This window comes from Conger conger, chromosome 4 (genome assembly GCF_963514075.1).
Source record: "Conger conger chromosome 4, fConCon1.1, whole genome shotgun sequence".
NCBI lineage: Eukaryota > Metazoa > Chordata > Actinopteri > Anguilliformes > Congridae > Conger > Conger conger.
The window spans coordinates 15,124,519-15,152,462 of NC_083763.1; the positions used below are offsets into that span (position 1 = coordinate 15,124,519).

The following is a 27,944-nucleotide window of genomic DNA, read 5'->3' on the forward strand; positions in this document are numbered from 1 at the left end:
ATCAGCATCAATGGAGTAAGGAAGGCGAAAAAGAAACCGAAGAATCTCTCAGAGTTGGAGGAAGAGTGGCGGCGTGTATGAGTGGAGAGCCGACCCCGGCAGAAAGAAGAATGCTGGAAAATAAGAGAGAGAGATTGAAAACCTTCCTGAAGAAAATAGACGAAAAAGCCATATTCAAACTAAAGCACTTCATGAAAGAAAGGTAGGCTACCGATTACCCCACGCCCCGAACCGTTATGTGCTCTATGAAGGAGTGAGCTAGCTAGCTAGCATTTGCAGCCACATTATTCTGCTCATTTTTGAAATTATTAACGATAGTTGCGAGACATGATTGGTGGTTTAGATTTTAAATGAATTTAAAATGATGCAAACGTGTCTCCAAACGCGCTGAGAGAGTCCAAGCGCTGCCACCCCTGATGCATTTATGTGTTGTATCCAAATATAGCCTATAACGATACTGTACACGTCGGCATTTAGCTCGCTAGCTAGCTTTCGTGATGTCCAAGAGACGAACACTTACTTTGTGTAAACAATTGAAATATAATATGAAATTGTCCTCATATGATATGTATACCATTATTTAAACATTGTTGTATGTATTATAAACCTCGAAACGTATGTAAATGATTCTTATTCTGCTTGCCTTATTAGCTAGCCACGCTCTGTTTTTTTATTCCGACTGTAAACTGGCGTCAATGCATATAATCCACACAGTACGGTTACTGTGAAATATTAACACAGTGGTTTGATGTTTTATTGCTGTGGTAGATAAGCCTAGGAGTGCTATGGGTCACAGTAAATGTGCACATTTCAGCATCCGGGGATTAAATCACCGTTAGAATCTAGACAGGCCTAGGTATTCTCGGATGAGAGGAAGTGCGGTCATCCGATGTGTCAAACGGCTGTTGGTGGTAAGGAAAACCCCGGTCTGTGAAATTCCGTCTAAAAAGATTCGACAGCACAACGAAAACACAAGTTTCATTTTATTCCAGCGTAGGCCTATTCAAATGTAGGATAAACACCCTGAAAAATCCCTTGAGCAAGACTGTTCTTGTAGCAGATAGCAGGTCACATAAGACATTAGAAGGAGACTTTGTTTTTTGAGTCTTTGTGGAGTGAAAACAATTCCCCCAGTGTTTCTATGACATTGTGGTAATGTTATTATTGGGTCTCTGCAACAATATGTACGGAACTGTTCTGGGTTGAGAAGGATGTTGTCAGGATAGTTAGTGTGTGATGTCATATGGACTGACACGGAAGCTTTAGGAACCGGAGAGCCAAAAGCTAATAAATATGATGAAATGACTATTTGGTAAATGGATGACCGCACTGCCTCTTTTGTAGCATAGTTTGTTTGTCGTAGCAGTATATTCTGTGCACAATATAAACTGTTTATGTTGCTGCATGGGGACGTTACATCATTGCTTAGTCTATATGGGTCAGGTGGACGCTGTTTATTTCCTTCAAATGAAGGGATGATCCCCGCTATCCGGTTGTTAGCGCTCTGGGCGTTTACGGTGCGGCCCACGTCGTATTAGCGGTTCTATTTTTAACGTGTGGGGTCGAGGTACACACAGACACCCCCTTACATAAGGGTCGTACCCTGTTTGCCCGGAAGATCAGCTGTGTCTGCAGAGGGAGTCGCGTTACGCCAACTGTCCTGGGAAACCACGGGAGACAGAGATGGGTGTGGAGGTTAGCTTGTTTGCAACCCAGAAAAATCGGGGGGAATGATCGCGAGGTCGGGGTAGTTTTCCATCCCAAACTCAGTCAAGTTCAGGACTGAACCCAGAGTGCATTTTGAGTGTGTGTGCGCCCCCCCCCCAATTAATTAATTGAATTTCACTACATTTGCTTAATTGATTGCATTGCGATTTAATTGACCTGCACATCCATAACAGGTTAAAATCAGGGCTGCCTGTTCCTGGAGAATTACCTTCCTGTATTTTCATTTCAACACCAATTTGGCACACCTGATTGTACCAATTAGCAGCTAATTGAGAACTCTGGCTGTTGAATGAGGTGTGCTTTATTAGGGTTGGTGTGAAAGCCTACTGGACAGTAGATCCCCAGAAACAGGGTTGGGCAGTTGGAAGTTGAACTGGAGTTGAAGGGAAGTTGGATGACAGTTTTCCAAAAGCGTAAAAGACACACTTTACATTTGTGTGTGAATCTTTTGACTCAAGAAGACTTCAGAGACTTTGCGACAGCACTTTATGCAATGTGAAACTTTGTAGCACAGCAAAACTAGTAATATACAGTGTCTCTCAGGCAAGATGTGATGACAGATTACACTTTTGTGCGTGTTTCACTTTCAATAAACAGAGAGACCTACAGAGTTTCTATGGAAGAGTTCACAGAAGGACAATACATAACAAAATGTTTTCTTCCCACCTGAAATTCATCATTGGTGCAGGGATTTGGGAACACTGCACTTCCAGTCACAGAAGAAGGGACCATATTAGGACACGTAGTGAACAAATAAATTATGTTGAGCAAATTCCAAACCTATGGTTATACGTTGGAATTTCTCAGTGTGGGTGTGTTTAGTGTGTGTGTTGTCCTTAAAGTGACATTGATTTTATGGGAAACGACAGCGTACAGCGTTTGGGTGTGTGCCTGCTCACTAACCTAAAGCTTAGCAAGGGGATCGTTCACTATGAAACAGTCCCACAAACCTTTTCTCTCAATCAGTTTCTCTCTCTCTCTCTCTCTCTCTCTCTCTCACACACACACACACACACACACACACACACACACACACACACTCCCTCCCTCTCAATATGGAGCAGTGAAAATGGAGATATCCCATAAGCACCACAGGTGAAGGCCTATAGATATAAAAGCCTGTAATGAGTCGGGCGGGGCCACAGAGATCCTCAAATATGCTGTCAGAAGGGAGCATAATATGGTTCTATGCCACCTTTTCAACAGTAACAATTGTGAAATTGACAATGATAAAAAATAATAATAACTAAAGAAGAATTAGGGCAATGTAGGTGTATGCTGGAACTGTAGGCCTATGTGGGAGGAACCAGAGACAGGCAGGAGTTTCATGGATCTCCTGGCCTTTCCATCTCATCTGTGTGGTAATGAGCTCTCTAAACAAAGGCAAAACAGACCAGAACCTTCAAAGAGGATGGTCCGTTATGCCTTTCGCGGTGCTTTGTCGAATTTCACAGCGGACTTAAGGGCGGCGGTTTAGTCCCTCTCAAAGCGCCGGGCCTGGCTTGCCCACATCACGCCATTCGAAAAGCGCCCAATGGAAGAAATGGCTTAATTGATAAGACGCGATCGTATGTTCCTCTAATATTTGAACACATCTCAACGAGTAAACATAGCACATTGTTGCGTTAAGCCCTCTCTGTACATAAACGGCTCGATTCAGCCGTGCGTTATGGGTGTTTTCTTTACTCGCGCGTGAGCACTGCCGCTATAGGACCGGGGGGAATTCCACACGCGCTAATACGCTCGTGCTTGGCTATCATGGGATCCGCGAAGAAAGGCCGCCTCTGTCCGGCGAGGAAACGCTGCGAAAACCGGGAGCAATATTTGAACCGTGTGACTTTAAAAAGCATAGGGTTCGTAGTGTATAGGAAGGGCTGGCTCGCCGCCCAAAAGTGGCGTGATGTTGTGTGGCAACATGCCTGACCGGAACCCTCCCCCGACGACTGTAAATACAGACAGCCACATCCACACAGAGCAGTCTTCCTGCACTCAGCCCAGGAAACTCACTTACAGTAATTCTGTTACAAAGTACTCCAGTCTTCGTGGGTTGCAGATAAAAGTGTAGCACTTTGTAATAGCCCTTTCCTGGTTTAAAGCTGCCCTCCGTAACTTTACTGATGGTCAGTGGGCAGAGTTTGGTGTTTGAGTCCCTTTGTCAAGTTTGAAAGCAAAAATCCACTCAGATCTTTGTGATCAGTCTGGATTATTTTTTATGTAGGTGTTCATTTTAAATTAAAAGGATACAAATTTTTTGCCATTGCATATTTTTCAGGAACTCATAATATATGTGATAAAGCCATTAGATACACCACATGTTTGAATTCTGCATAATCAAGTTAGCCGCCACGCTTTACTGCAGCAAAGAGAAGTTTGGATGGGTGCTTGCCAGTTTCGGAAACTGAACTCTGTATATACTGTTGCACGGTTGCCACAGTAAAGACAAAGGACTATATAACAAAATAGTAATATGGCTGCAATTCTCCTTTTAAGGGTTCTGAAAGATCAAAGTGAGGTGAAAGTTGATCATCTGACTCCCCAGGGGTATGATGTCATTATGATGTAATCTCAGCTCTCCGTACATACAGCAGCTCACAGTAATTATTAGAAATACTTTTATATATTAAATTACTCATCCAGTAAGGCCCATATGTGTGGCATGTTATCTCCTATTTGCAGACGCAACCCGTTCCATTCATTTTCCATGGAGAGCTTTGCATGTGCCTGAAGTTTGCTGTCTGGCGAGTGCCGCGTACATTCAACGGTTTCGTATTTGCATATAATGATCTGCCCATGCAAATAAACTGCATCCAGGCTCACAAAACTGGGATCAAACTTTCAAACTGAGGTTTTGCAGATAAAATATGAATCAAGATTGAGCAACTGTATTGTTTATTTATTGCCTTAGATGTTTTCAAAAACATATTTTAATTAACTGTTGAATTTATTTTTATTTTTTTTACATTGCGCCATATTGAACTGCTTAAACAAACGAACGATGTGCTATCCAATCAGGTGCCGACAGTGATCTGTAGATTAGTTCCCTCTTCGTACTGATCCCATGGAACCATCTATCAGACGGAACTCACCTACAAAACCGCCCATTAAACGGACAATTTACAGGAAAAAATGCGTCACCATGTGTGTTCGCCGGATTTGGTGTGTAAGCGCCTTCAGGGAAAACCAGTGACTCAAACGGTAGTACCTAGGCTGATCCACTAGGTGGTGCATTTCTGCTTCCACAGGCTTTTCTCAGAGTGGGAAAGTGGTCATTTTCTCCTGTTGAATGATTTAGCCTACTTTTCATGAAACTATATGGTTACGACATATTGCTGCTACATTGTTTTTAATTCCATATTAATCAATCCAAATCAAATACTATTTAAACCCAGGTCTGTCATAGTCGCAATATATTTATCGGTTCGCTAAATATTATTGTTATTATTGGTTGTTGTAATAGGCTGATTTGTAATATGCGGCCTGACTAGCTTTTGAGTAATCCTATAGAATCCGATTAAAAAGTTATTTGAATCAAGTTTAATGCTGCGGGTGTGGTAGTTGGCTATATAAGGCTACATCGAGCGTCCTGCTATTTTGTTTACCACACACACATTACATAATCAAACAGGACATAGCCTACTGTGCGGAAACACTCCGGGGTTCCCGGAGCCGAACCCGAACCGTACGTGGCACATGGCCCGTGTAAGACAGTAATGTCAAGCAGCATTATAACTGTCACCAATCAGAGCAGCTGTCACTCCTTATGACAGCTGCGCCGCGTCACTGCTGCGATCTGACCAGCGTCACCCCTCCACGCCACGGCCGACAGCCAATCAGCTCCTCTCTGTGGACTTCTCCCCAAACGCCCTCCGGTTTATATAATGTCATGTAATCGCCAGAGATTTATTATTACATTGATATGCCAGCAGTGTTATGTTTCTTGCAAATAAACATGTTATCGCAGGGCACTAATGCGAGCGGACAACTTTTCCCACAGTGACCGAGAGGGGAGGGGGGTTAAGGCCTCTGAGAGATAGGGGCTTAGATCAGTGGTCTTCACTCCTGCTCCTGGAGAGCCACAGGGTCTGCTGGCTTTTGTTGTTAATCTGCACTTGAATAACACTGATCAGGCGTAAACAAAAACCAGCAGATCCTGTGGTTCCCAAGAACCATGATAATAATGCTGATCATCTACATGGTAGAACTTAACCCTTTGAGGTGTCAGGTCACAAATATGTGATTAGAATGCTCTTAACTGAACATTCTAATGCTGATGTCACAATCGCTACTGAAATTGAAGTTCTAAAACACTTTACTAAATGATTTAGAATTTTGATAAAACCAGACAACCTATTCTTTAAACAGATTGCATTTATTTTGTACATTAAAATCCACTTACACAGCTTGATATTTTAGCGAAGCGATTTGGGGTTTGAAGTTATCGTCCTCAAGGGGTACAACAGCAGTGCCCCACGTGCGAGCCAAACTCATGTGGGGGGATGAGGTGGATGAAGTGTGAAAAAAATGAACTTCCTGAAGCTTATATCATAAGCATTCACACCAGTCACATTAAACACGGCCCTAGTAACAGCATGCATGCAGCTGTTTTTTTCCACATTAATACATTTATTCTAACATTTCTTATTTGAGCTTATGTTAAGCTACATTTGACCTACTGTTGGGACAGAACTTTGTGTTCCGTCTCAGGCTAACAGCTTGCCTGTTATTAACGATTACTGTGTTCAGTGGAACTGCGTGAGATGATAAGGGTTGTAAAAAATCATTAGTAGTTGATATATGAGGAATTTAATCAGCAGACTGACTGCATTAGATATCTGAAAGTCCATTGAAAACAAAATGGTGGCAGAAATAACAACTAAGGGCCATTGCCATGGCATAACTGCTGACCGAGAGCTTTATTGGTTTACCTTTGCCATCGTTCATAATGTTGCCCAACATGGCACGTTGTTTTGCAGTTGATGGACTGTTTCCAAAGCAGCACTTATTCCAGAACCTTTGGATCTGCGGAACCGGGGACTTATGGCACAGCATCAGAACCACCCGGGTTCATCTCAACCGCGCGTAAATAAGGAGGCGGTCTCTGGTTTTATAACTCCTGTTTTTCATAGACCCAGACAGACTATCGGAGTAAACAGCGCTGAGTATACATCACAGTGGACCGCACGGGGGGGTTAAGGGTTGGTTTTTATCAGGATGAACCCTGGAGGATATTTGAACAGCGTGCTGCCAGGCCAACAAGGAGTGACTATTTCATTACACATGAGATACACACACTCCCGTGTTTGCCTGAACTGTGCTGATGCCTACCGAGATAGAATATGCAGCAATATACTGAAATAACATATATTGTAAATATACTGTATATGTTGCAGTGCTTGACAATATATGATGACTGCCGCTCTCAGATATTCCAGGGTGTTTAAAAAAAAGTGTACTCATTTTCTGCTGTGAAATACATTTCACAGCACGATACTTTTAAAACATATGTATATATTTTAAATGTATTGCACACGATATACGCTACAATATGTGTGAGTGTGTTTGATTTCCTTCAGGGAACTTATTGTGAGGTGATTGTTCTCTGTGGGGTTGGCCAACAGCCATTGGCTGCCTGCTTTGTACCGGCCTGCATTCACAATGACGGCCGGGCTGCAGCTGTCAGACTGTGCGTTCGGCTTCACAAAGGGGTCTGAACAGAAGCAGGACTCCGCGGGGAATACGAGCAGGCGTCCCGTTAGCGTCCTCCGCCGGTCTTTCGGGTTCCAGGTTCTCGCGGAACATCCGAAAAGACAAAAGGGCGCGGTGACGTCGCTCTCTACCTCTCGCCGCCCGCTATTGAAAGCGCGGTCATCCGTTTCCCGGGTAACGCCGCCCCAACGCGCTTCCCGTAGGCGAGCGCGCCATCGAGCCTCATCGCGGTTCTCGGACGCGGTCGGACGCCGTCGACGCTTGCCGGTAAAAAAAAAGAAAAAAAAATACGGGGCGACCTTCGAACCCTGGCAGCCCACACATAGCTCCGTGGCCTTGGAGGCAAAGGTTAGTCAGCCCGTGGTGTCTCGACCCATTGCGATCAGCCGAGGAGAGGAAGGCCGTCTGTTTTCATTCGTCATGGAGAGGGGAAGGAGCTTGTCACGCAACCAGCAGCCGTCTGCGGACGGGGCCGCCGAGGCCGGTTTACCGGAGGACGCCCTGAGGTAGGAGACCCGCTGCTCTTACGGAAACTTCCGGAAAAAAAAAACACTCCCTGTGCTCCGGCTGGGTCAGGATTAACACGAGAGAGAGAGGACAGATTAGCCCCACTGACCAGCACTGAGAATGTGTAGCATAATTACCTAAATGCAAACATAGGGGCTGTTAATAATTTACTCTTTTTTATTGACTAACATTGACACGGAGATTGTCCTTATCCTCCAGGAGACATGACAGTTAAAAAGAGTTTTTCTCTCCTTTTTTTTCAAAAAGCTTTTATTTGGTTATGTAAAGGAAGGAGAACTGAGGCATTTCGCGCAACTGTCGAGCATTTGCATAAGGTGAACAACAGGCTAAATACAGGAATATCCCAGGGTGTTTTTGTGCTCTTTTACAATGGGGCGAAACACAAAGGGACAGCTAAAGCCCAACTGCTGAAGCATTGTCCTCAGTGTCGGGCAGGCTGCTGAAATGTAGTAGCAGGGGTTTTTACGCATTATAAAAGCCTTGGTGAGAATCAGGTGGATTTTTAATGGAGTGTTTAATGACTCATTTCGTACAAAGAAGATTATGTGAAATGGTGAGAGCGCTGTGATTTCCTATTGAGTGGTGGTTCCTGGCCCGGTTCCTGTTTGTGTGTGGTTGTGTGTGCTCGTGCGTGTGTGTGTGTGTGTGTGTGTGTGTGTGTTTGCTTGTGTGTTTGAGTGCAAGTTGGGGGGAAGAGTTTCACGTTCGTACCCTGAACATATTCAAAGTGGGTGAGAAGACATAGAGACTAGTACATTCTGGTCCTTTCAACAGTAGGATATGGAGTTCTAAATAAATAAGTAGACTGAATTCAAGCTCTCTATAAATATTTACATTTAGGCACTTTTACCCATTACCCAGTCTGCAAACAAAGCTTCGCAAAAACATAGAAAATCACAGACAAACCAGTGTCAGCTGTGGGAATGAGTGCAAGCACAAGTTTAAATGTGTGTTTAAAAACAAAATGCAACACGTGAACTAAGTAGATTCACTTTGTGTTATGGGGTGGAAAGTCCAGGGGTCAGACAGTAAAAGTCCTGCCATGCGTTTCTTCCACCCGTGAACTCCAGCCAGAGTTGTGCTGATTAGCAAATCCATGTGATCGGAACAGAATACGGTCGAGAACTTTTACTTTCTGAACCTGCTTTGAACTTCAAGGAGTTATTTGAATAAGTTGAATATAACTGACAGCATGGCATTCACGAACACATTTAGCACTATGCGGAATGAGATGGGTTGAGAAGGGAACCTGAGTTGAGACGTTGTCTGAAGGAGCGAGTTTCGAGTTTATGCCTAGGGCCTGTATCGCAAAGCAGGGTTACTGAATTACTGAGTAAAACCTGGAACAGCTCTTTTTACTGAGGGTTTCAGGTTTTACCCTTACTTTCAGTAAACCTGCTTCATGGCACCGGTCCCTGGAACTGGGACATAATGGGGAGCAATGGGGCACAGAAGCCTCACCTTCTTCAGAGCTACGCTGCTAACTGTGCTAACAAGCTAGTGAACTGCGTGAGGGCGATTAACAACAAAACCTCCCAACACCCTCACCCTCAATCTACAGTAATGCATCACCTGCTATGGATGGGTTCATTTCTTAGTGTTAAATCAACTCTTAACACTGGTAATTTTGTTGTGTATATTTGAGTGTATTTTGTGAATCTCCATTGCAAAAAAACAAAAAATAAGTCAATCTCAGCCAGTATTGTAGTCTTATATTCAGACTTATGATCTTATTGTAATATAATATTGCCAATGGGGTGAAGTCAATATTTTATACTTAAAATTAGATTCTCTCATTACATTTTACATTATTGGCATTTGGCAGACGCTCTTATCCAGAGCAAACTACAGTTGATTAGACTAAGCAGGAGACAAGCAGGAGACAATCCTCCCCTGGAGCAATGCGGGGTTAAGGGCCTTGCTCAAGGGCCCAACGGCTGTGCGGATCTTATTGTGGCTACACTGGGATTAGAACCACCGACCTTGCTTGTCCCAGTCATTTACCTTAACCATTATGCTACAGGCCACCCCTGTACAAGACCAAGCCACTTGTTAAGACAGACATTTTTGTCTTAGGAAGAGGCAGACCCCCTTAGCTTACAGAGGAGGAGAGGAATATGAGCTTCTGTGTGACTGTGTGAGAGAGACACCTGGGGCCGCTGCTTTGCCATGGTAACAGAATCATGGAATTTCGAACTCTTTGGGGACAGATCCCTTCTTCTCGAAGTGGAATTAGCCGTTATTAAAACGGAGTGAGGGATTTCAAAATGGAATAAAATAGTTTCCATGGCCACAGGATGGAGCGAATGGTAGCTAGCCTAGCAGGGGGAGAAGCGTGCTCACAAATGGGCAAATAGACGGCAGCGTACATATTGATTTTAAATGATCTGGGGTGTCTCGGTGGCGCAGCCTGTAGAGCACTGACCGCATGCTCATTGTGAGCCGCGACGTCAACCTGTTCGAATCCGACCGTCTGACAATTTGTTGCGTGTCTTTCCCTCTCTCTCGCCCCCATTCTTCCTGTCTCTATATACTGTCCAATAAAGCTGAAAAAGGCCTAAAAAATATCTTAAAAAAAAAAAAAATGGTCCGCAACGTGCAGGAATCGCACACAAGCTAAATTGTGCAATCTGTATTTGCTGGTTGGAACCAATCCCAGACCTGATTTCAATAGTTTGTTTTTTGTTTGTTTTTCGAGTGTAAAAATGTGCTACCATCTTCCATTCTTGGAATGACTGATAGTTTGATATCTTATCACTGTGAGAAAAAGCAACTGGATATGCATGAAGATGGCATCTCCTAAAAAACTTGGTTGGTGGCGAGGTCTACAAGATGGAGGTCATGAACTGAGTTGTTTTTTGTTGTGTTTATCACTGAATGTCTCTGAGAAAATATCTAACAGTCTACAGTCTACATATCTACAGTCCATCATTAGACTTTTCTGTTTTTCTTCCTTTAGAAGTCACACATACCAAAGATTGAGCAACAACAATCCATTATTAGATCACCAGGTTCAATGCTGGATCTGCAGATCGAGTTACAGTGTGACCTCATGAAGGAATCATTTTGATTCTGGAACACTCTAAGTCGTATAGCTGATTGGCTTTCCTGGAAGGTTAAAAATCATTTCAGTATTCAGTTTTGAGTTTCCTCCCCAGAAATACCGCAGACACCTGAACAATCCCTTACCTTGCATAATTAAATGGAATGTCTTGTTCCTCTTTACAGTTAAGTGACCAGGTTTAATTGCCCTAATTTACAAGTTCCACTCCAGATCTCTGCCTCGGTGTCAAAGCCAAAGGTGTCACTGTTAAAATGCTAGATGGCAAAAACTGTTGTAATGGTGAGAACTACGAAGTAGTAGTTAGTAGTAGTAATAGTAGTCAGTATGATTGCTTTTCCATGGCGTCTTTAGCTTATCTGATCACATAAAAACTTTCACAATAGCTTCCAGGAAGGATTTTATTGAGAATATTTGACATATGGTGGGTCTGGAACAGGAAATTGCGCAATGCAGTTTCCTTTTGCACCGTTAATGTACACAGCTTGTTTGGGAAACGGACAGTTAATAAAACTCGGGCTTGTTGGCTCACCGGAAGAGCCGCTGATTAAGTGGCCTGATTGGCTAATATGTTACCCAAGACACCACAGTAACAATTCTTGCTATTTCAATAAATGTCATCCTTATAAGGGAGGGTAAATATGATCTTTCAGGACCATGGTGAGCCAGGAGCTCTTGCAGTAGCAGTTACTGCACAGAGAATACTGCCCTCTGCTGGGCAAAAAAAACACCACTGATTTTCAGATGCGTGTCAGAGTGATTCCACAGGCTGTTATGGTAGATGTGAGGGGGTGGCTCTCATAACAGTTTATTTCCTCATTGCTGGTAGTAAAGTTTTTCAAACGCATGAGTGAGAGACAGTGACAGTTGGTTCAAACTCTCTATCGGGAAGTGAGATATGGCACGAATCCAACCATGAGGAGTTTATTACTCTGACCTTGGACGTTACATGACAGGACTACTGATGTGTTCATCACTCTGAGTGGATTACTGTAGTCACTCCACCAACGTGTCAAACTCAGACATTGACTAAAATTATCAGTGGATAAGTAGTGCTGTTACTTGCAACCTGTAGCCTAGTGGTTAAGGCATTTGACTGGGACCCGGAAGGTTGCTGGTTCCAGCCCCGGTGTAGCCATAATAAGATTCGCACAGCTGTGGGGACCCTGAGTAAGGCCCCTGCTTAGTCTAATCAACTGTGAATCACTTTGGGGCCTTGCTCAAGGGCCCAACAGTTCTGCGAATCTTATCGCGGCTACACTGGGCCTTGAACCAGTCATATCGGGGTTCCAGTCATACACCTTAGCCACTAAGCTACAGGCTGCCTCCCAAAGGTAACAGACGGTGTTCTCAGTGCAGCAGTCATGTGACGTTTGGTTTACGCTCTGCCAGCCCCTATACTACCCAGCAGACTTTGCACGAAGCGATCATCCTTGAGTTATTTCATAACAAGCTGTAACTGCGTGGCGTTTGGCTGGAGGAGAGCCAGCAGCGTGATCGTGGGTTAGAGAGCAGTGCCTGTTTCTGTCCGGGTCTATCGGTGTCATCACAAACATTCCGCGAACTTTTCCTCTACGCGGCTCCGATCGGACTCGTGACAGGGACGGATCAGTTTTCCCTTAAAACTGTCTTTTTTTTTGTCCTAACTGGGGGGGAGAAACGTACGTTTTCCCAGAGAAGAATTCCGACCAATGAGAGGGGCTGAAACATGAAGAAGTCACGGTTAAAGATAGTTTCGATTTCTCCAAGAAATAAAGAAATAAAGAAATAATTCCGGGCAGTGATTCGGCAGTCTTACCCATTCTCCATTGTGGGCATAATAGAAAAACACATCCCAGGACCATTGTTTGCAAACAGAGTTAAATTCCTCCCCCACCCCTACATTGTCTTAAACGGGGGTGATTAAGTGCCCCCCCCCCCCCTCCCCCACCACAATGCTGTTTCCTCCATCGTCACCTGACACCCTCTCATTTGGCTGTGATTGGCAGGCCTTAACTTGTCGCCACAGGCCTGGTAACCCGAACCACCACACCTCGCACCGGGCCCTGACCTCCCGCACAAAGCCCGCTGACACTCTTACTGAAACTTTAAACCCGTCTCAGCTCCAAAGCCGCAGTTCAGCAGCCGACGGCGGGCGTTAGAAACGCGGATCGTCTGCTATTGGTCTCGGGGGGGTAGAGAAGGCGAGGACGTGCTGACAAATCAAACTAGAGTGTGCGTTTTTGGCAGATTTTAACAAGCTAAGCTCCAGGGAGGTACACTGGAACAGATGGCTATACATTAGCAGTGCACACAAAAAGGCCACTGATCCATTTCAGGATTTTGTTCCAACTTCTACATTACATTTTATTTCGCAGACACTTTTATCCAAAGCTGCGTACAAAGATGTTGTTATGTTGATTATTATTTAAGAGTTTTAATTGTTTGCTTGATCAGATTTGTCTTTTAAATGTTAAGCTATAGGTAGGTAGGCAGTAAAACCAGGGCTGGACTATGACCAGCCGTTTAGAGAACTGTCTTAAAATAGGTTGTCTTGTGTTTATGCACACTTTGAAATTCCCATATTTCTTCACACGTAGAGGAAATCCAATGCCTGGAATGTGGTGAAATGGTGTTTTTTTCCACAGATCCATTTATATCTTTATCCTGGTGAGATGACTCATTCAACAATCGCATTTCCATTGTAAAAATGTAAAAAAGGGTGATTGTAGCAGCCAGTCTGTGCCAAAAATATATTTCAAAATCTTTCTTGCGTGATGTGGAGGAAGTGATTTTGAAGGATATCGGTCATAAAACTCAAGGTCAAATCTGTCCGGTGAGCTTTCTAAACTGCAAGGCCGATCTTTATCTGAATGTTGAAGTGAGGGTTTGTGACTGTAATTCGACGCGCTGAGAGATGATTACAGCGTATCATGTTCCAGATGAAATGTGTTGTGTGACTAGGGTGAGGCCAGTGTCTTTTGTGATGATGTGGTTTTTACTTGTGAGAGGACCTGCCCCCCATTCTGTTTAAGCTAGGTGTGTCTCATCCGCTGCCTCTGCACACTTCTCTCTATGGTGAGCTCTCTTACCCAACACTGCCCTGTCATTCGCTCAGTCACTGTTTCGGTTCGTACTGTACCTTCATTTACACTCACTGAGTCACTCTTGTTCTCTGCAAACTCACTCGCTAACCGAATCACTTTCTAATCTCTAACTCACTCAGCTACTGACTCAATCGCTCCCCAATCACTCACCGACTCACTCAGTCACTTACTGGTACTGGTATTTGTTTTGTGTGTGTGTCCATGCGTGTTTGCTTGGGAATAGCTATGCTTGTGTGTGAGTAGCTGTGTATGTGTGTGTGTGTGTGTGCGCATGCATGCGTGTGTGTGTTTGTATCTGCGTTTGTGTGTTTGTAGCTGTGTGTGTGCATGCACGTGTGTGTGCACGTTTGCATGCATGCGTGTGTGTTTGCGTGCAGGTGTGCGTGTTTGCGTGCAGGTATGGGTGCTTGAGTTTGCATGCGTGTGTGTGTTTGCGTGCAGGTATGTGTGTGTTTGCGTGTGTGTGTATTTGCGCGTGAGAGCTGTTTGAAGTTTCTCTGCAGGGGACAATAAGGGCAGGACAATTGGGAGCTGGGGGTTGCAGCTCATAGTAACTGTTGCCAGGGAACACAGTCATAGCAGTGCGTGTGGGGGTCAGCAGCCAGCCGATTGGCTCAGTCGGGGGAGAGTAGCCCGCCCCCTGCGACCCTGGCCTCTTTAAAGCCCCTCGTGAGGAGGTCTCACGCGCCGTCACGACAGAATGACAGAAAGAGCCGCGGATGGACGCGCTTCCAGTAAAATCCGCGAGTCTGGAGGGGACTGCGAGCTGGAGGCTTTCTCTGGACGGCTCTCTGTGAGTATGACCTCTGACCCCGGCGCTGCTGGGGGCGCGGTGCGCTTCGTTTCTCCTCACAGCTCCACCCGCCTCGCGCAGCGAGAGAGCATCACGCCTCACGTGGCAAAGGAAACGGCAGAGACTTAACGCTCGACTAAAAACCGACGGAAAACACGGGCGTCTGCGCGCAAACAACGCAAACGGAGATTAAAAACCGGAAAATATAAATCTGAAAATACAGGGCCACAGTGGTGTTGCCACAATAGTCACATTAGCTTGGTTGTAACTGCATTGCCGGCTGTGTCTTTGGTAACAGTGCACATTTGAATACCTATGAAGTGTTACCCACTAGTGATCTCCCCTGTGGAGCTCATATTGAGACAGTTGTCGGCTCAGCCCGGTAAAGCTTGTAGGAATTGTCTGTGGGGGAAGTGTGAGTAAAGTTGCTTTGTCTGGGTCCTATAGTGAAAGCCTGTATCGGGTAGAATCAGATCTAATGCTGTACAGAGCCCTCTGACCGAGAGCGCAAACAGGTTGCGAGAGACAGTTCTTTGGAGACGGTGGCTTTGCGTTTTGTTACGGTCCGTCAGTGAGCAGTGAGCATCAGTCGGAGAATTCGGGTAGAAAGTAAACCAGCCAAACTAGCACTGTGAGTGTGTTTATGCGTGTGTGTGTGTGTGTGTGTGTGTGTGTGTGTGTGTGTGTGCGTGTTACAGCCGCACCTGGAGCCTGAGGACAGACAGTGTGCAGGTCTAGACCTGGTTGTGCTGTGTAGCGGGGACCTCTCACACCCCACACTGGGTGTAGTGTGCCAGCTTTCATGTGCTTCCACCAGTGATGTGCTGTGACCCCCCCCCCCCCCCCATTGTCCTGCTCCTGTGGTTTCCTGCCGTTCCTACGTGCACACATACCTGCACACAAACACACAATTCATAGTTTCTCTTTCTTTTCTGAAATGTATTCCTCTTTTACCTGCCCTTTTTTTTTGGGCTTTGATTTTGTGAAACACATTCAGAAATTAGCTCTTCAAACTGTACTATATCTAGGCTAAATACAGTTATATTATATTACTCTATCTTTATTCCCTGTAGGTTTTGGGAGTGTGGTATGTTTGCCCATATATATAGATACTGTATTGTATTGCAGTTATCAAAAGGTTTGTGTCAGGAATGCAACCGTTTTCCTGGCAAGGACTCACCCATGTGAGGGGGCAGAGCTGCCAGCAACCACGCGAGAAGTGGGTGGGGCTACACGTATCTGCCAGCACCTGATAGGAGTGGGCGGGGCTATGCATACCAGCCAGCACCTGCCTGCTGTGATGTCACGGGGGAGGAAGCATTACCTCACCGTACTCAGCCACAGCAGTGAAACATCACACATTTCACCCTCAGACACAAGGATTGGGGATAACTGAACTGGAGAACTCTCCAACAAGTAACTTATCCCTTTTCAGCGGACTAGTTACCACAGGCTCATCTCTTCTTCTGGGAAATATAAATCTTGTCGGTTTGGAATTTTGGGAATATGGCTTGAGACAGAGTTGGTGGTCTGTACGTATTGTCCCAGAGGATGCCAAGTTTTGAAAGAAGTTTGAGCTTCCGTTTTTCCAGAAGAAACACTTGGCGGTAGGTTTAGGATGTTGGTTAAGAATGTGAATATGTATAATTTTGGTTTTGGGAAAATTAGGAAACAAACTTGATGTATGGTCATAAAAAACTGTAATACAGCTATTCGTAGATATCATGACTTTCACGTTGGTTTGTGATACAGTATATCTACGGATAGAATAATAGGTAATTATAGTGAGAGATAATTACAGTACAAGTGACGTGTTTATTGTACGAGAATCTGCAGGATGGATGTTGGTGTCATCAAATCTTAATGCTGATAAGAGAATCAGTGTGGGATATGGAAGGTTCTGCTGGAGACACAAAGACAGGCCTGGTGTATTCAAATGGACAGCTTGTACTCAGTTTGCCTTTTTCTCAGAAGGCTGAGGATGGTGATGAAATATCTCTGGACAGATCTAGGCCCGTATTTATCTAATCTCTCAGAGCATTAGTGCTGATCTACACTGCAAAAAAAAAAAAAGTCTGTCTTAACAAGTTTTAGTCTTGAAATGAGACTTCTTATAAGATTTTTTTTTTACAGTCAAGTAGAAAATATTAGCTTGTTTTAAGTTACTTTTAGTGAAATTCTTACCCTTTTGGCAAATTTAGAAATTAAAAGATTTTCTTACCTCATTGGCAATAGTTTTGCCTTATTTAAAAAGTTACAGAAATAGGATAAGCCTCAGTATCAGTACTTGTGAAACAAATTCCTTTTCAAAAGTAATCCAAATAACTTTGCTTTGTCATTCAAATGTTCCTGAGAAAAACACAGGCTCTCCAAATTCCACATGGATTAGCACTCGATTAGTCTCTGATGAGACTCAAAGGTTCTGAATAAAACGTTGTGTTAAAGCAAATCTAAGGGGTTTATTCCGGCAAATGTAACTGATTTATTGGTGCTTTTGAAAATGTGAAAATGTGAGTTTCAGTTGGCAGGCCCGTCGGTGCCCCGTAAGGCAGGTACATTTCCCGGCCGTGTAAAGTGTTTTCTCTGAGGCCGGTGAGAGTTGAATTTACTGTGTTGTAGTTGACTTTGGGGAATGTTGGTGCGAATAGCAGTGCAGGATTGAGTGACAGAGACAGATTTCAGGTAGCCGCGGGTCTGCCTGAGGAGGCCGTTAAAAACAGTGTCGGAGATGGCAGCTTCTCGCCCTGGGGCTCAGAAAGAGGGTTATTACCCTGCTCCCAGTCTGCTTTGGTGGGTGTATGACACTGTTCTGTGATCAGCTGTTTACTTAGCATAAGTATAGGCTACTAATGACATAGTAATGTGTGTGCATAAGTACGGTATATATGTATGGGTGTATTTATGTAGGCTATGTGCATATGAATAGGATGAATGCATGTAAATACAGTAAGGATCAATGACGTATGTACTGTATGTATGTGCATAAGTACAGTATACACGTGTGCATAAACAGTCACATTTGCATAGTATGTATGAATGTGTGTGAGTACAGTATGCATGTATGTGTGTAAATACATGTGTATTTATGTGCATAAACACGTATGTATGTATGTATGTGCATAAATGGAGTACAGTATGAATGCATGTGTAAATACAGTATGCATGTATGTGGATCAGTACAGTTGGACTGTATGTATGTAGAGTACAGTAGGTATGTACACTCAGTGACCACTTCATTAGGCAGACTGCTACACCAGCTTGTTATGCAAATATTTAATCAGCCGATCATGTGGCAGCAACTAAATGCATAAAAGCATGCAGACATAGTCAAGAGGTTTGGCTGTTTTTCAGACCAAATTTCAGAATGGAGAGGTTTGAGTATCTCAGAAAGTGCTGATCTCCTGGGATTTTCACGCACAACAGTATCTAGAGTTTGCAGAGAATTGTGCGAAAGACAATAAACATCCAGTGAGCAGCAGTTGTGTGTGCAAAAATGCGTTGTTAATGAGCAAGACCAGAGGAGAAGGGCCAGACTGATCAAAGCTGACAGGAAGTTGACAGGAAAGCAAATAACCACACATGACAACAGTGGTATGCGGAAGAGCATCTCTGAACACCCAACGCATCAAACCTCACTTATGTGCTACAGCAGCAGAAGAAAAGACAAAAAAGTCCAATAAGAAAGATGTATGTGCATAAGAAATGCGCTCACTGAGTGTATGTGCTCACTATGTATGCGTGTGCTTATGTACAGTGTGAGTATGTATGTATGTATGCGCATTAGTACAGTGTAAGTGTATGTATGTGTGTAAATGCAGTATGTATGTATGTATGTATGTATGTATGTATGTATGCGCATTAGTACAGTGTAAGTGTATGTATGTGTGTAAACGCAGTATGTATGTATGTATGTATGCGCATTAGTAAAAGGCTATGCCCTGTCTCCTACAGCTGCACGGTGGATGGCGGGGGGAAGGTAAAGCGGGGGAAGAGTAAGAAGAAGCTGGAACCTCAGAAAGCACAGAGTCTGGAGGAGGCCCAGCTGGAGATACAACAGCACAACAAGAACCTGGCCAAACAGAGCCTGCACAGGTATGTGTGTGCGTGTGTGTGACAGAGAGTCTGAGCGTGTGTGTCTGTGTGCGAGAGAGTGTGTGTGTGTCTGTGTGAGAGAGAGAGTGTGAGTATGTGGTATGTGTGTGTGCCTGTATGTGCGTAGCTATGTATGTGTGCATGTGTGTGAGACAAACAATGTGTGTGCATTCATGCTAGTGTTTGTGCAAGTATGTGTGTGTGTGTGTGTGTGTGTGTGTGTGTGTGTGTGTGTGTGTGTGCGAGTAGCTGTGTATGTGCGTGCATGACTGTGTGTATAGTAAATGTTTGAGCGCAATGGAAATAAGCTCCAAAGACTTTTTTAAATTCTTGTCCATAATTTTAACTAATGGTGGTTTTGTCAAATAAAATTGATCAATCAATCAATCAATCAATCAATGTCCAATAAGGCCGCTTATAAAGACTAACATTTGGTTGTGTTTTGCCGTTCCTGCAGATCACAAACCTTTGACTCGGAGAGAAGCTTTGAAGTGACGGAAAGCAGTGTGACCCGCAGTGTAAGCCCACCCCTGTAGCCTTGGCAACCAATACTGACTCCTCCAAGCTTCTATCTAGCCTGTATTCCAATGAAGCGGATTATTGCCATTATAAAAGCGTCTGCTCTACGTGCTCTTAGTGTTTGACGCATGTGTAACAGGAAGTAGGTTAGGGGTCCAGCTGTTAGGTCACTGGCATTTTATTTCTGTTTTTTCCGCCGTTTAAATTTTTCCATCTTTTTTTGTTTGCAGAGTTTTATAAAGCACAACAAATCATTCCACAAGCTGTTCCCGGACATTCCCGAAAGCGAGGACCTCATACACGGTGAGTGGACCGATCCCTTTGCAAATGGAGGGAAACGCAAGCATGGAAAATAGAAGGAAGAATCCCCACAGACAGAGAGAATGGCTGGGACAAAGTTCTAGTCCAAAATAACCTAAATGTATTCCATAGGGCCCACATTGGAGTAAGCCAAAAGTGTAAAAGCACAAAAATTAAACAAGAAAGAAGACCGAAGCAGGCAACAAGGCATTCGCCGCTCATCCGAAATGCTTGATATGAAACTCTCTAACCCAGTTAGCCACACAGCAGTAGAATTCCTCCAGATTACCCAGTCTCAAAATAAACACTATTATCATCAAAATTCAGAACAGAATGCTTCGTTCGTGCAGTTGCACGTTTCGATTTTGAAAGTCAGCCTTGCGCACGGATCCGGTGAGTAACACCCGACCCTTGGCCCAGTAGCTAGCGTTTGTGGAACAATAGCGCGGCCGATGGCGTAACCGTGCGTGCCGTGGCAGACGGATGAGCCCTCGAGCCGTGGTGTCTTGCATAACACGCCCGTGTTCTTCCCCCCTCCCCACCCTCTCTCTCCAGCCTACATCTGTGCCCTGCAGAAGGAGGTCCCCTACCACGGGCGGTTGTACGTGTCCGAAAACTACGTCTGCTTCTACTCCTCCGTGCTCCTCAAGGATACCAAGGTGAGGGGGCGACTGTGCGGTTTGGGTTTAACTTCACTTCTCAAGCGGTTACCATAGACCCTTTAAGGTGTGACATCACAAATATGTGACCAGAATGTTCTTAACTGAACGTTCTAATGGTGATGTAACAATCACTGGCGGGAATTGGAAAGTGATGGAATTCCTGAACACGGAATTTAAAAATGAAAAACATTCCAAAAAACCTGATCTTCAAAGGGTTGCGCCTGGTCCTGGAGACCCGCAGGGTCTGTTACTCAAGGTTTTGTTCGCAGGGCGATGCAAATCCGGATCTAAGCAGCTGTCCTTGTTTCTGTTACAGGTGGTGATCCCGGTGTCCAGTGTGCTGGTTCTGAAAAAGCAGAACACAGCCTTGCTGGTACCCAATGCCCTGTCAATCCGCACCTGCGAGGGGGAGAAGGTTAGTGACCATTCCAGTCTGGCCTCTGGACTTCTGGGTCCCTGGTCCTCTTTCAACATACAATTACTTTGTGCAACTATATAATTACAATAACAATTCAGTTTAATTACCCATTGCAAGGGTGTAACAATGATGCCCTACTTCGGAATCTAAGCTATCATTTCTCACTTAGAGTTAGTTTTATAACTATTGTTTTGTATTGCCACCCCTACCAAAATGCCCTGATATTGGTAGGCCTACATTAAAATAACTATAACCTTCTCTTTCTTTTTCAGTATTTGTTTGTGTCTCTGAGGAACCGGGAGTCCTGCTACAAGCTCCTGCTGTCAGTTTGTCCTCAGCTGGAGGTACGTAGAGTTCAGTGTTCCCTCTGTCCTGAAATACCAAACCAAACCTTCAGATCACAGTCCTTAAGGGCGAAGAACTGCTGGTTTTCCACCCTCCCTTTACTTGGGAGTCAGGTGTGAAGATAGTCTGGCCAATCTGTAGCACCAATTGTTCAGTTAATTATCCAGGAGAAAAGAAAACCAGGGCCGGATTTGGATTTGAGGGCCACGTTTGATGATCCTTAGTAATTCTCAGGCATATCCAGGAATGGATTTGTTGTTTTCTAAAGTATTTCAGTTACATCTATTGACTTTTTTTTTGTCTGCTGCCCTCTGCAGGATGGCAGTACCAACAGCAGCCCGATCTTCTCCTCTGTGGAGAACAGCTTCGAGCAGAGCAAGCACACGGTGAGACTCCCCTTCCGCCTCCTCCCACGTTTACAAAGCTGTCGGTACTGAAGCTCTCAGACCTCAGACCGTCAGATCTCCAGAGATCTCAAAAACAACCCTCACCTACTCCAGCAGGCATTAAGCACGCCATGGGCATGCCAGTGTACAAATTCTCATAATTCTGCTCAGATCCTCAGAGGATTCTCTGATTTTACAACACGTCTCTTCTCTCTTCTTCGGCAGTGTTCTCACAGTTTATGCTTGACATGCCAGCCCTCACCTTAGACCAGGTTGGGCTGAGTTGAAGCGATTGATTGTGAAATATGGGATGTGTGTTGAAAAGGCAGCCAGCCTGCTTCCACCAGATGAGGTGTGAAGGTTAAACCAAACCACCCCTCCTCATCCTCATCCCTCCTTCCTCTCCACAGAACTCCAGCCAGTCCAGTCTGGAGGACAGCTTTGACCAGCTGGACAAAGGAGACACCAGCCTCCTCTTAAACGCACAACCCCCCAACCCAACGAAACTGTCCCGAGGTCAGTACTGGGGCCAGGTTCTGGTCTGTCACCATAGCTGTCGAGCTGGCAAGAGTCATACCAACACGTAAACGCCACCTGTACCATTCAGACGATGTGAACTCTTACCTCAATTCCCTCTCCTTAAAGGAAAGATAACGATATTTACATAGTGGCGTACTGATATGTGCTTTAACTCAGTCAAGTTTAACTTAATGTTGTAATTCCACCTGCCTTCCTGTAAGAGATGTGTTTACTTTTCCAGTAAAACAAATAAAACAAAGCTCCTGGTGTTACAGCAATGTGGCGATGTCTCAGTTCTTTTCCATATCTCTCACGTCTACATCATCTTGACCTACTTAAAGCTGCTTTTTGTTTGCTTTTGGGAGATCATTTTTACTGCTAATTTAAACACATTAATCTCCTTGAGCACACTTGGTGAGTACAAGGTTCACGGTGAAGCTTGTTTAATGTGCCCGTGCGTGTGTCTCTGATCCCTTAGACCCAGTGCATCATGGGAACAGCGCCACCTCAAGGAGCAACCCTCTGAGGGAGAAGGAGGACAGCTCCATGGAGGAGGACACAGGTATCCCACAATCCTCTGTGCGCACACTAGATACAGCCAAACTGCTCACAGTCTAGTCAACTATGGTGCAATTTCAATCATTGCTAACATTAGTGCTAACAGTAGTGTGTGCTTAGCATGGTCACCGTGTTGTGCAGGCCTACATTTTCTTATATACTATAAGTGGCCATGGGCCAGATCAAGTTGGCCGACTGATGTTGCCATCAGGGAATGTGCAATATTCGAAATGTATGTAAATATGATGTTTATTAAATACATTAAAAAAAGTACATATTGGTCTACCAGTGATAGTCTGAAGGCTGAAGCGAGCACTTCCTCTTACTTCTGCCAACTTTTAAACCACAAAACATTTTTGGAGTGAAAAGTCGATGACGCGAAGCCTAGGCAACCCGACCCCTCTAGACGTCAAGATTCCACATTTTGCTCACTGTATCGCCTCGTGCACATTGGTCCACACGCGGCTGCCGCAGAGTACTGATTGGCTGTCTCTCGTTCCCGCAGGAGGCTCTTGGGTCTGGAGTGTAACAGAGAACGTCAGAACTCACCTGATCCAGAGGCAGTCCAGCAGCCTTAACACCCTCCTCTTCATCTACGTACTGCTGTAAGTCTCCCCCTCCGTTAGCCTGTAGCTCAGAGTCTCATCAGAAGAGTCTCATCAGAAGCTTTCACAAACACGTTCCGGCACATTCTAGCTCCAGTTGCTCAATCAGCAAATTGTCTACCTCAATAGGTGGCACAAGCATTGAGACTAGTTAGGACTCGCCCTTGGAAAAAATGACACAGCTGTCACAGTTAGTACCCAAGATGTTTTTTGGCTGTGCAATCAATGTTAATAAAATCAAGTTTCCAGGAAGCCATTATGGGCCTGTATCACAATGCAGGATTAGCGTTAGCCGGATAGAACTCGAACGTCCCCATGTCTGGAACATGGACTGAAATAAAGAGTTGCTTTACTCAGTGCAGTTATCCAGCTAACTTCAGTAATCCTGCTTTGTAGAACAGGCGTCTATAGTTTGTGGCACAGTAGTTAAGGTACATGACTGGGACCCGCAAGGTTGGTGGTTCAATCCTGTGTAGCCACAATAAGATCTGCACAGCTGTCGGGCCCTTGAACAAGGCCCTTAACCCCACATTGCTCCTTTCACAGAGCAGGATTAGGGGTTTAGCAGGATATCTGCATTAGAACAGGGTACTCGGTGCAGTTTTCCAGCCAACTCCGTAATCCTGCTTCATGAAATGGCCCTGGGAGGCGTGTAGAATCTGTGCTGACGTGTGGGACGGGTGACGCATGTTTGGCGAGGCTGACTGTGACGTTTGGCCACAGGGTGGTGCTGTTGCTGCTCTCCTCCGGGTATATCGGCCTGCGGATCGTGGCACTGGAGGAACAGCTGACCTCGCTCGGGGCCCTGCCGGAGTTCTCCCTACACAACCGGTGAGTGCCGCATACCCAGCCGGAAAGACACGAGGCACTCGGCACACATTGTAATACAGGGAGGAGCTAGGAGGGCCATATCGGTTTCTGGATTTCAGACCAACTTTTGCTCTTCCATCCATCCATCCATCCATTATCTTAACCCGCTTATCCTGAACAGGGTCGCAGGGGGGCTGGAGCCTATCCCAGCATACATTGGGCGAAAGGCAGGAATACACCCTGGACAGGTCGCCAGTCCATCGCAGGGCGCACACACACACACACACACACACACACACACACACACACACACACACACATACTCACTCATACCTGGGGGCAATTTATACTCTCCAATCCGCCTAACCTGCATGTCTTTGGACTGTGGGAGGAAACCGGAGTACCCGGAGGAAACCCAAGCAGACACGGGGAGAACATGCAAACTCCGCACAGAGAGGCCCCGGCCGACGGGGATTCGAACCCAGGACCTCCTTGCTGTGAGGCGGCAGTGCTACCCACTGCACCATCCGTGCCGCCAACTTTTGCTCTTAATTATTTAATTAGCCAAATCATTTACATGATATGTCGTCTTTTAGCCAGATTCCGTGATATGAACAGCAGCTGATGTCCTTGTCTTATAGCATATTTATGAGGGGCTATTAGCATGTTTAACCTTGGCCCCAATACATAATTAAAATGTGTATCTTAAACCAGGTTATCTCTAACCTCACTCCGTCTCTCCCGCTCTCAGGTACAAGGACACATAGCCCTGCGGCCAGGAAAAGCGGAAAAAATTCTGCGGACATGGCAATAAAGCACCGTCTGAAGATCTGCCGAGGATTAGGTCTCTAAAAACCAAAATGCTTCTCACCTTCCAGGACGTCATTGGAAGAACGCAGTTTTTAAACCGCACAGGCGTACCGAAAAGGAACAGCGTGCGCTTGGTCGTTATGATTTCAGAAATTCGCTTTAAATTATCCTTCGGTGGTTCTGCAGACGGGATCGTTATTGCACAGCTGCGCAGTCCGGCTGCGTTTTGTCTGCTGGTCGACGGCTGCGTGAAGCATGTGGAGCGGGTGCAGCCATCTTCCCCTGCAGCAAAGAAGGCTGCCTGGTGGAACCAAAGACAGCTGGCCCTGGGGGGGCACTGGGGAATAAATTGAACGGCGCACCAGTGCATCGGCTGAGCCAGTTGAACTGTATAATATCAGTTCAATGGCTGAGCTGTAATATCGGCTGGAGCTGGCAGTTCGGTGTGGACCGTCCCGTTTAGAAAAGGGCTCTGCAATGTGTGATTATTGCATCCTCCCCAACACCCCCCTACCCTCCCAAGATACTTTCTCCTCCTGCTTTCGGTGTAGTAGAGTTTATGCAGGAAAAAGTGTAGCCGGCTGTACTCTTACCCTTCAAACGTTCTATGAAGTACTATTAAAACGGCGAGCCAAAGACACTTGTTGAACATCAGTACTTGGGTGGGAGTGCATTACATTTTTGTGGAGCTTTATTTTTATTTGCATCTCTTAAGCATTACCTTTAAAAAAGGAAATGCATGTTTATCTAATGTTCTGCGTATGTATCGGCTTACACATTTGTTTTCTTACTTCGAAATGTACCTGTTGATGACTGAAAATAAGATACCGCGAGCCTGACATCAAAGATCAGCCAGCATGGCATGCGTTTGTGCTCCTCTCTTGAAGAATTGTCCAGCTCTCCTAATCTAAGGACTGTGGTATTAATCCTCGAATGCGTAACATTTAACATTATTGATTCACACTCAGATTACGTCAAGTAGCCTACAAGTATTGCTGGGCATGCTCTAAGTATGGTCAGGTTTATAAAATGAATAAAAATAAACATTTTTTAGTAATTTTTCTATTCATAGTTTTTCTATACTTTGATCAAAAAAAGTTTTAATGTATACTAAATAATCCTGATCAGGTTAAACGTGTGTCAGCAACATATGCAAAAATGTGATGCAAAAACATTTATACCATATGTGAGTTATGCGTTTGAGGGAACGATTGTCTCTAACAGCAACACATTGCATATATGTGTTTGTGTGCGTGCGTGTGTGTATATATATATATATACACACACACAATAATGAAAATATGCAAACCGTGCGTAATTTCACACCCTTAAAATTTCAATGTATGTTAAATTGAGTTGCTTCGAAGGCTTGCGCAGTATAGTATTACATGTTGTGTTTGACAGGATGGATGGAATCAGCTTCTCGATCAATACCGATTATTTAAAACTTAATCAAGTATTACCGAATAATTTTTTTTAAAGATGCTTTCAAGTTGACACCCTGTTTAAACAGTTTGTGGTGTTCTTAAAAAAAAAAAATAGACGCAGATCTGTGTAGCATCCCAGTGTATTTCAAACATGACCGCACTTTTAACGTGTTTATGCAGGCGCCATGCAAAAGCGAAACGCACGATAGGCCAGTGTTTCTCAACCCACTGTGTTTGTCGGTTTTTATTCCAACAAGCTCTGTATTGTAACGAGTTGCTAATTGTAAAATCATTCCAATTGAAAGACACTCAGTTTTACCGATTCAATTACAAACTGACAGGTGAACTGACAGGTTGGGTATGGAAGCCTGAAACCATCCGTGTGAAATTCATGGAGTTTACTGAAAGAACATGGAAACAAGCCAAAAGTGCATTGTGCTAAAACAACTTTCATTGATCAATAGATTGGCTTTGACTAAAACCAGCGTACACAGTGTGCCGGGACCAGGGTTGAGAAACTGCGTTAGGCGAGGAGAGCAGTCGGTCGGCTTGCCGATGTTAAACGCTGCGGCCTTTTTCTCAGGGGCAGGGCCTGATTTAATCCAAATTCGGTGCGTTTCCCTCGTTGCGACACGCCATAGATCCCAAGTTTTCAAGCGAGCATCTTTTTATTTTTGAGCGCGTCATCTCCGTGAAGCGTTTCCCCGCTCTACAGTTCAGAATAGCCGTCCACGGAGAACACAGTAATATAAAACAAACGGATGCAGTAATATTCTGGTGTGCTTTTTTTATTTACCGATCGCTCTCTTGCCTAGTCTTCGGGAAATGCATCCGTGCTGCGCCCATTACATCCCTATTACCGCATACATCGCGGTGGTAAAAACGGAAGTACCGTTGACTGGGCTTTCGGTGGTGCAGTGACTTCAATTCCACGCAGGCGAACCTACCTGTCCTGCACCAAGGCGCGTGTATTCTTTTGAGCTTTATCTTTACATGTGCTACTGTTCTGGGACTCTAGGGGGCAGCAACAGCCTAGCGAGTCCTTTTAAGTTTGATCACCTTCCGACGGACGCAATGCAAAAAAATCAATTCAGTGAAGACCACATCATTTGTGTTTTTGCACTACTTAAGTGTTGTAAATATTGTTTTTTTGTATCAATTGAAATGTGCTCTAATTCTACTTAATATGTCTATTTATTTGCAGTCTGTGTAATTCAGAGCAGCCTCTGTGAGACTAGCTTTGGTTCTGTTTGAAAAATAAATCAAATATTGGGGAAAAAAGGTCTTTGTCTTGTCAATTAGTCCAGCCTTCAATAAACAGCAGAGAACTGGTATCTTTGTTATAGCAGATCTCAAACACACATTAAACATCCTGAGAAAGTGTTCCACTATTTACCAGGACAATTAAACAGCAGTATCTTCGTTCTGCACAATGACAGCAGGCCTGGGGCCTGCTCCACAAAACAGGATTACAGAGTTAGCTGGATAACTGCACTGAATAAAACCCACAAAGCAGGATTACAGAGTTAGCTGGATAACTGCACTGAGTAAAACCCACAAAACAGGATTACAGAGTTAGCTGGATAACTGC

General features: G+C 44.7%; 1 protein-coding gene across 4 annotated transcripts; it reads left to right on the forward strand.

The window, feature by feature from the left end:
* The first annotated feature begins 11 nt into the window (after positions 1 to 11).
* si:zfos-943e10.1 (GRAM domain-containing protein 2B) lies at positions 12 to 27,634 on the forward strand. Of its 4 annotated transcripts, none has more exons than XM_061240602.1 (13): positions 12 to 202; positions 18,854 to 18,994; positions 19,452 to 19,512; positions 19,744 to 19,816; positions 20,369 to 20,472; positions 20,792 to 20,890; positions 21,166 to 21,237; positions 21,556 to 21,624; positions 22,035 to 22,140; positions 22,622 to 22,705; positions 23,207 to 23,306; positions 24,030 to 24,137; positions 24,868 to 27,634. In XM_061240602.1, exons 1-13 carry the CDS (start codon positions 78 to 80, stop codon positions 24,881 to 24,883), a joined length of 1,158 nt encoding a protein of 385 aa, XP_061096586.1. In that variant the 5' UTR covers positions 12 to 77; the 3' UTR covers positions 24,884 to 27,634. The 4 variants fall into 4 exon arrangements, with proteins under 4 accessions (XP_061096586.1, XP_061096587.1, XP_061096588.1 ...); XM_061240603.1 differs by lacking the exon at positions 12 to 202 and adding an exon at positions 7,808 to 7,940; XM_061240604.1 differs by lacking the exon at positions 12 to 202 and adding an exon at positions 14,804 to 14,902.
* Positions 27,635 to 27,944: the final 310 nt, after the last annotated feature.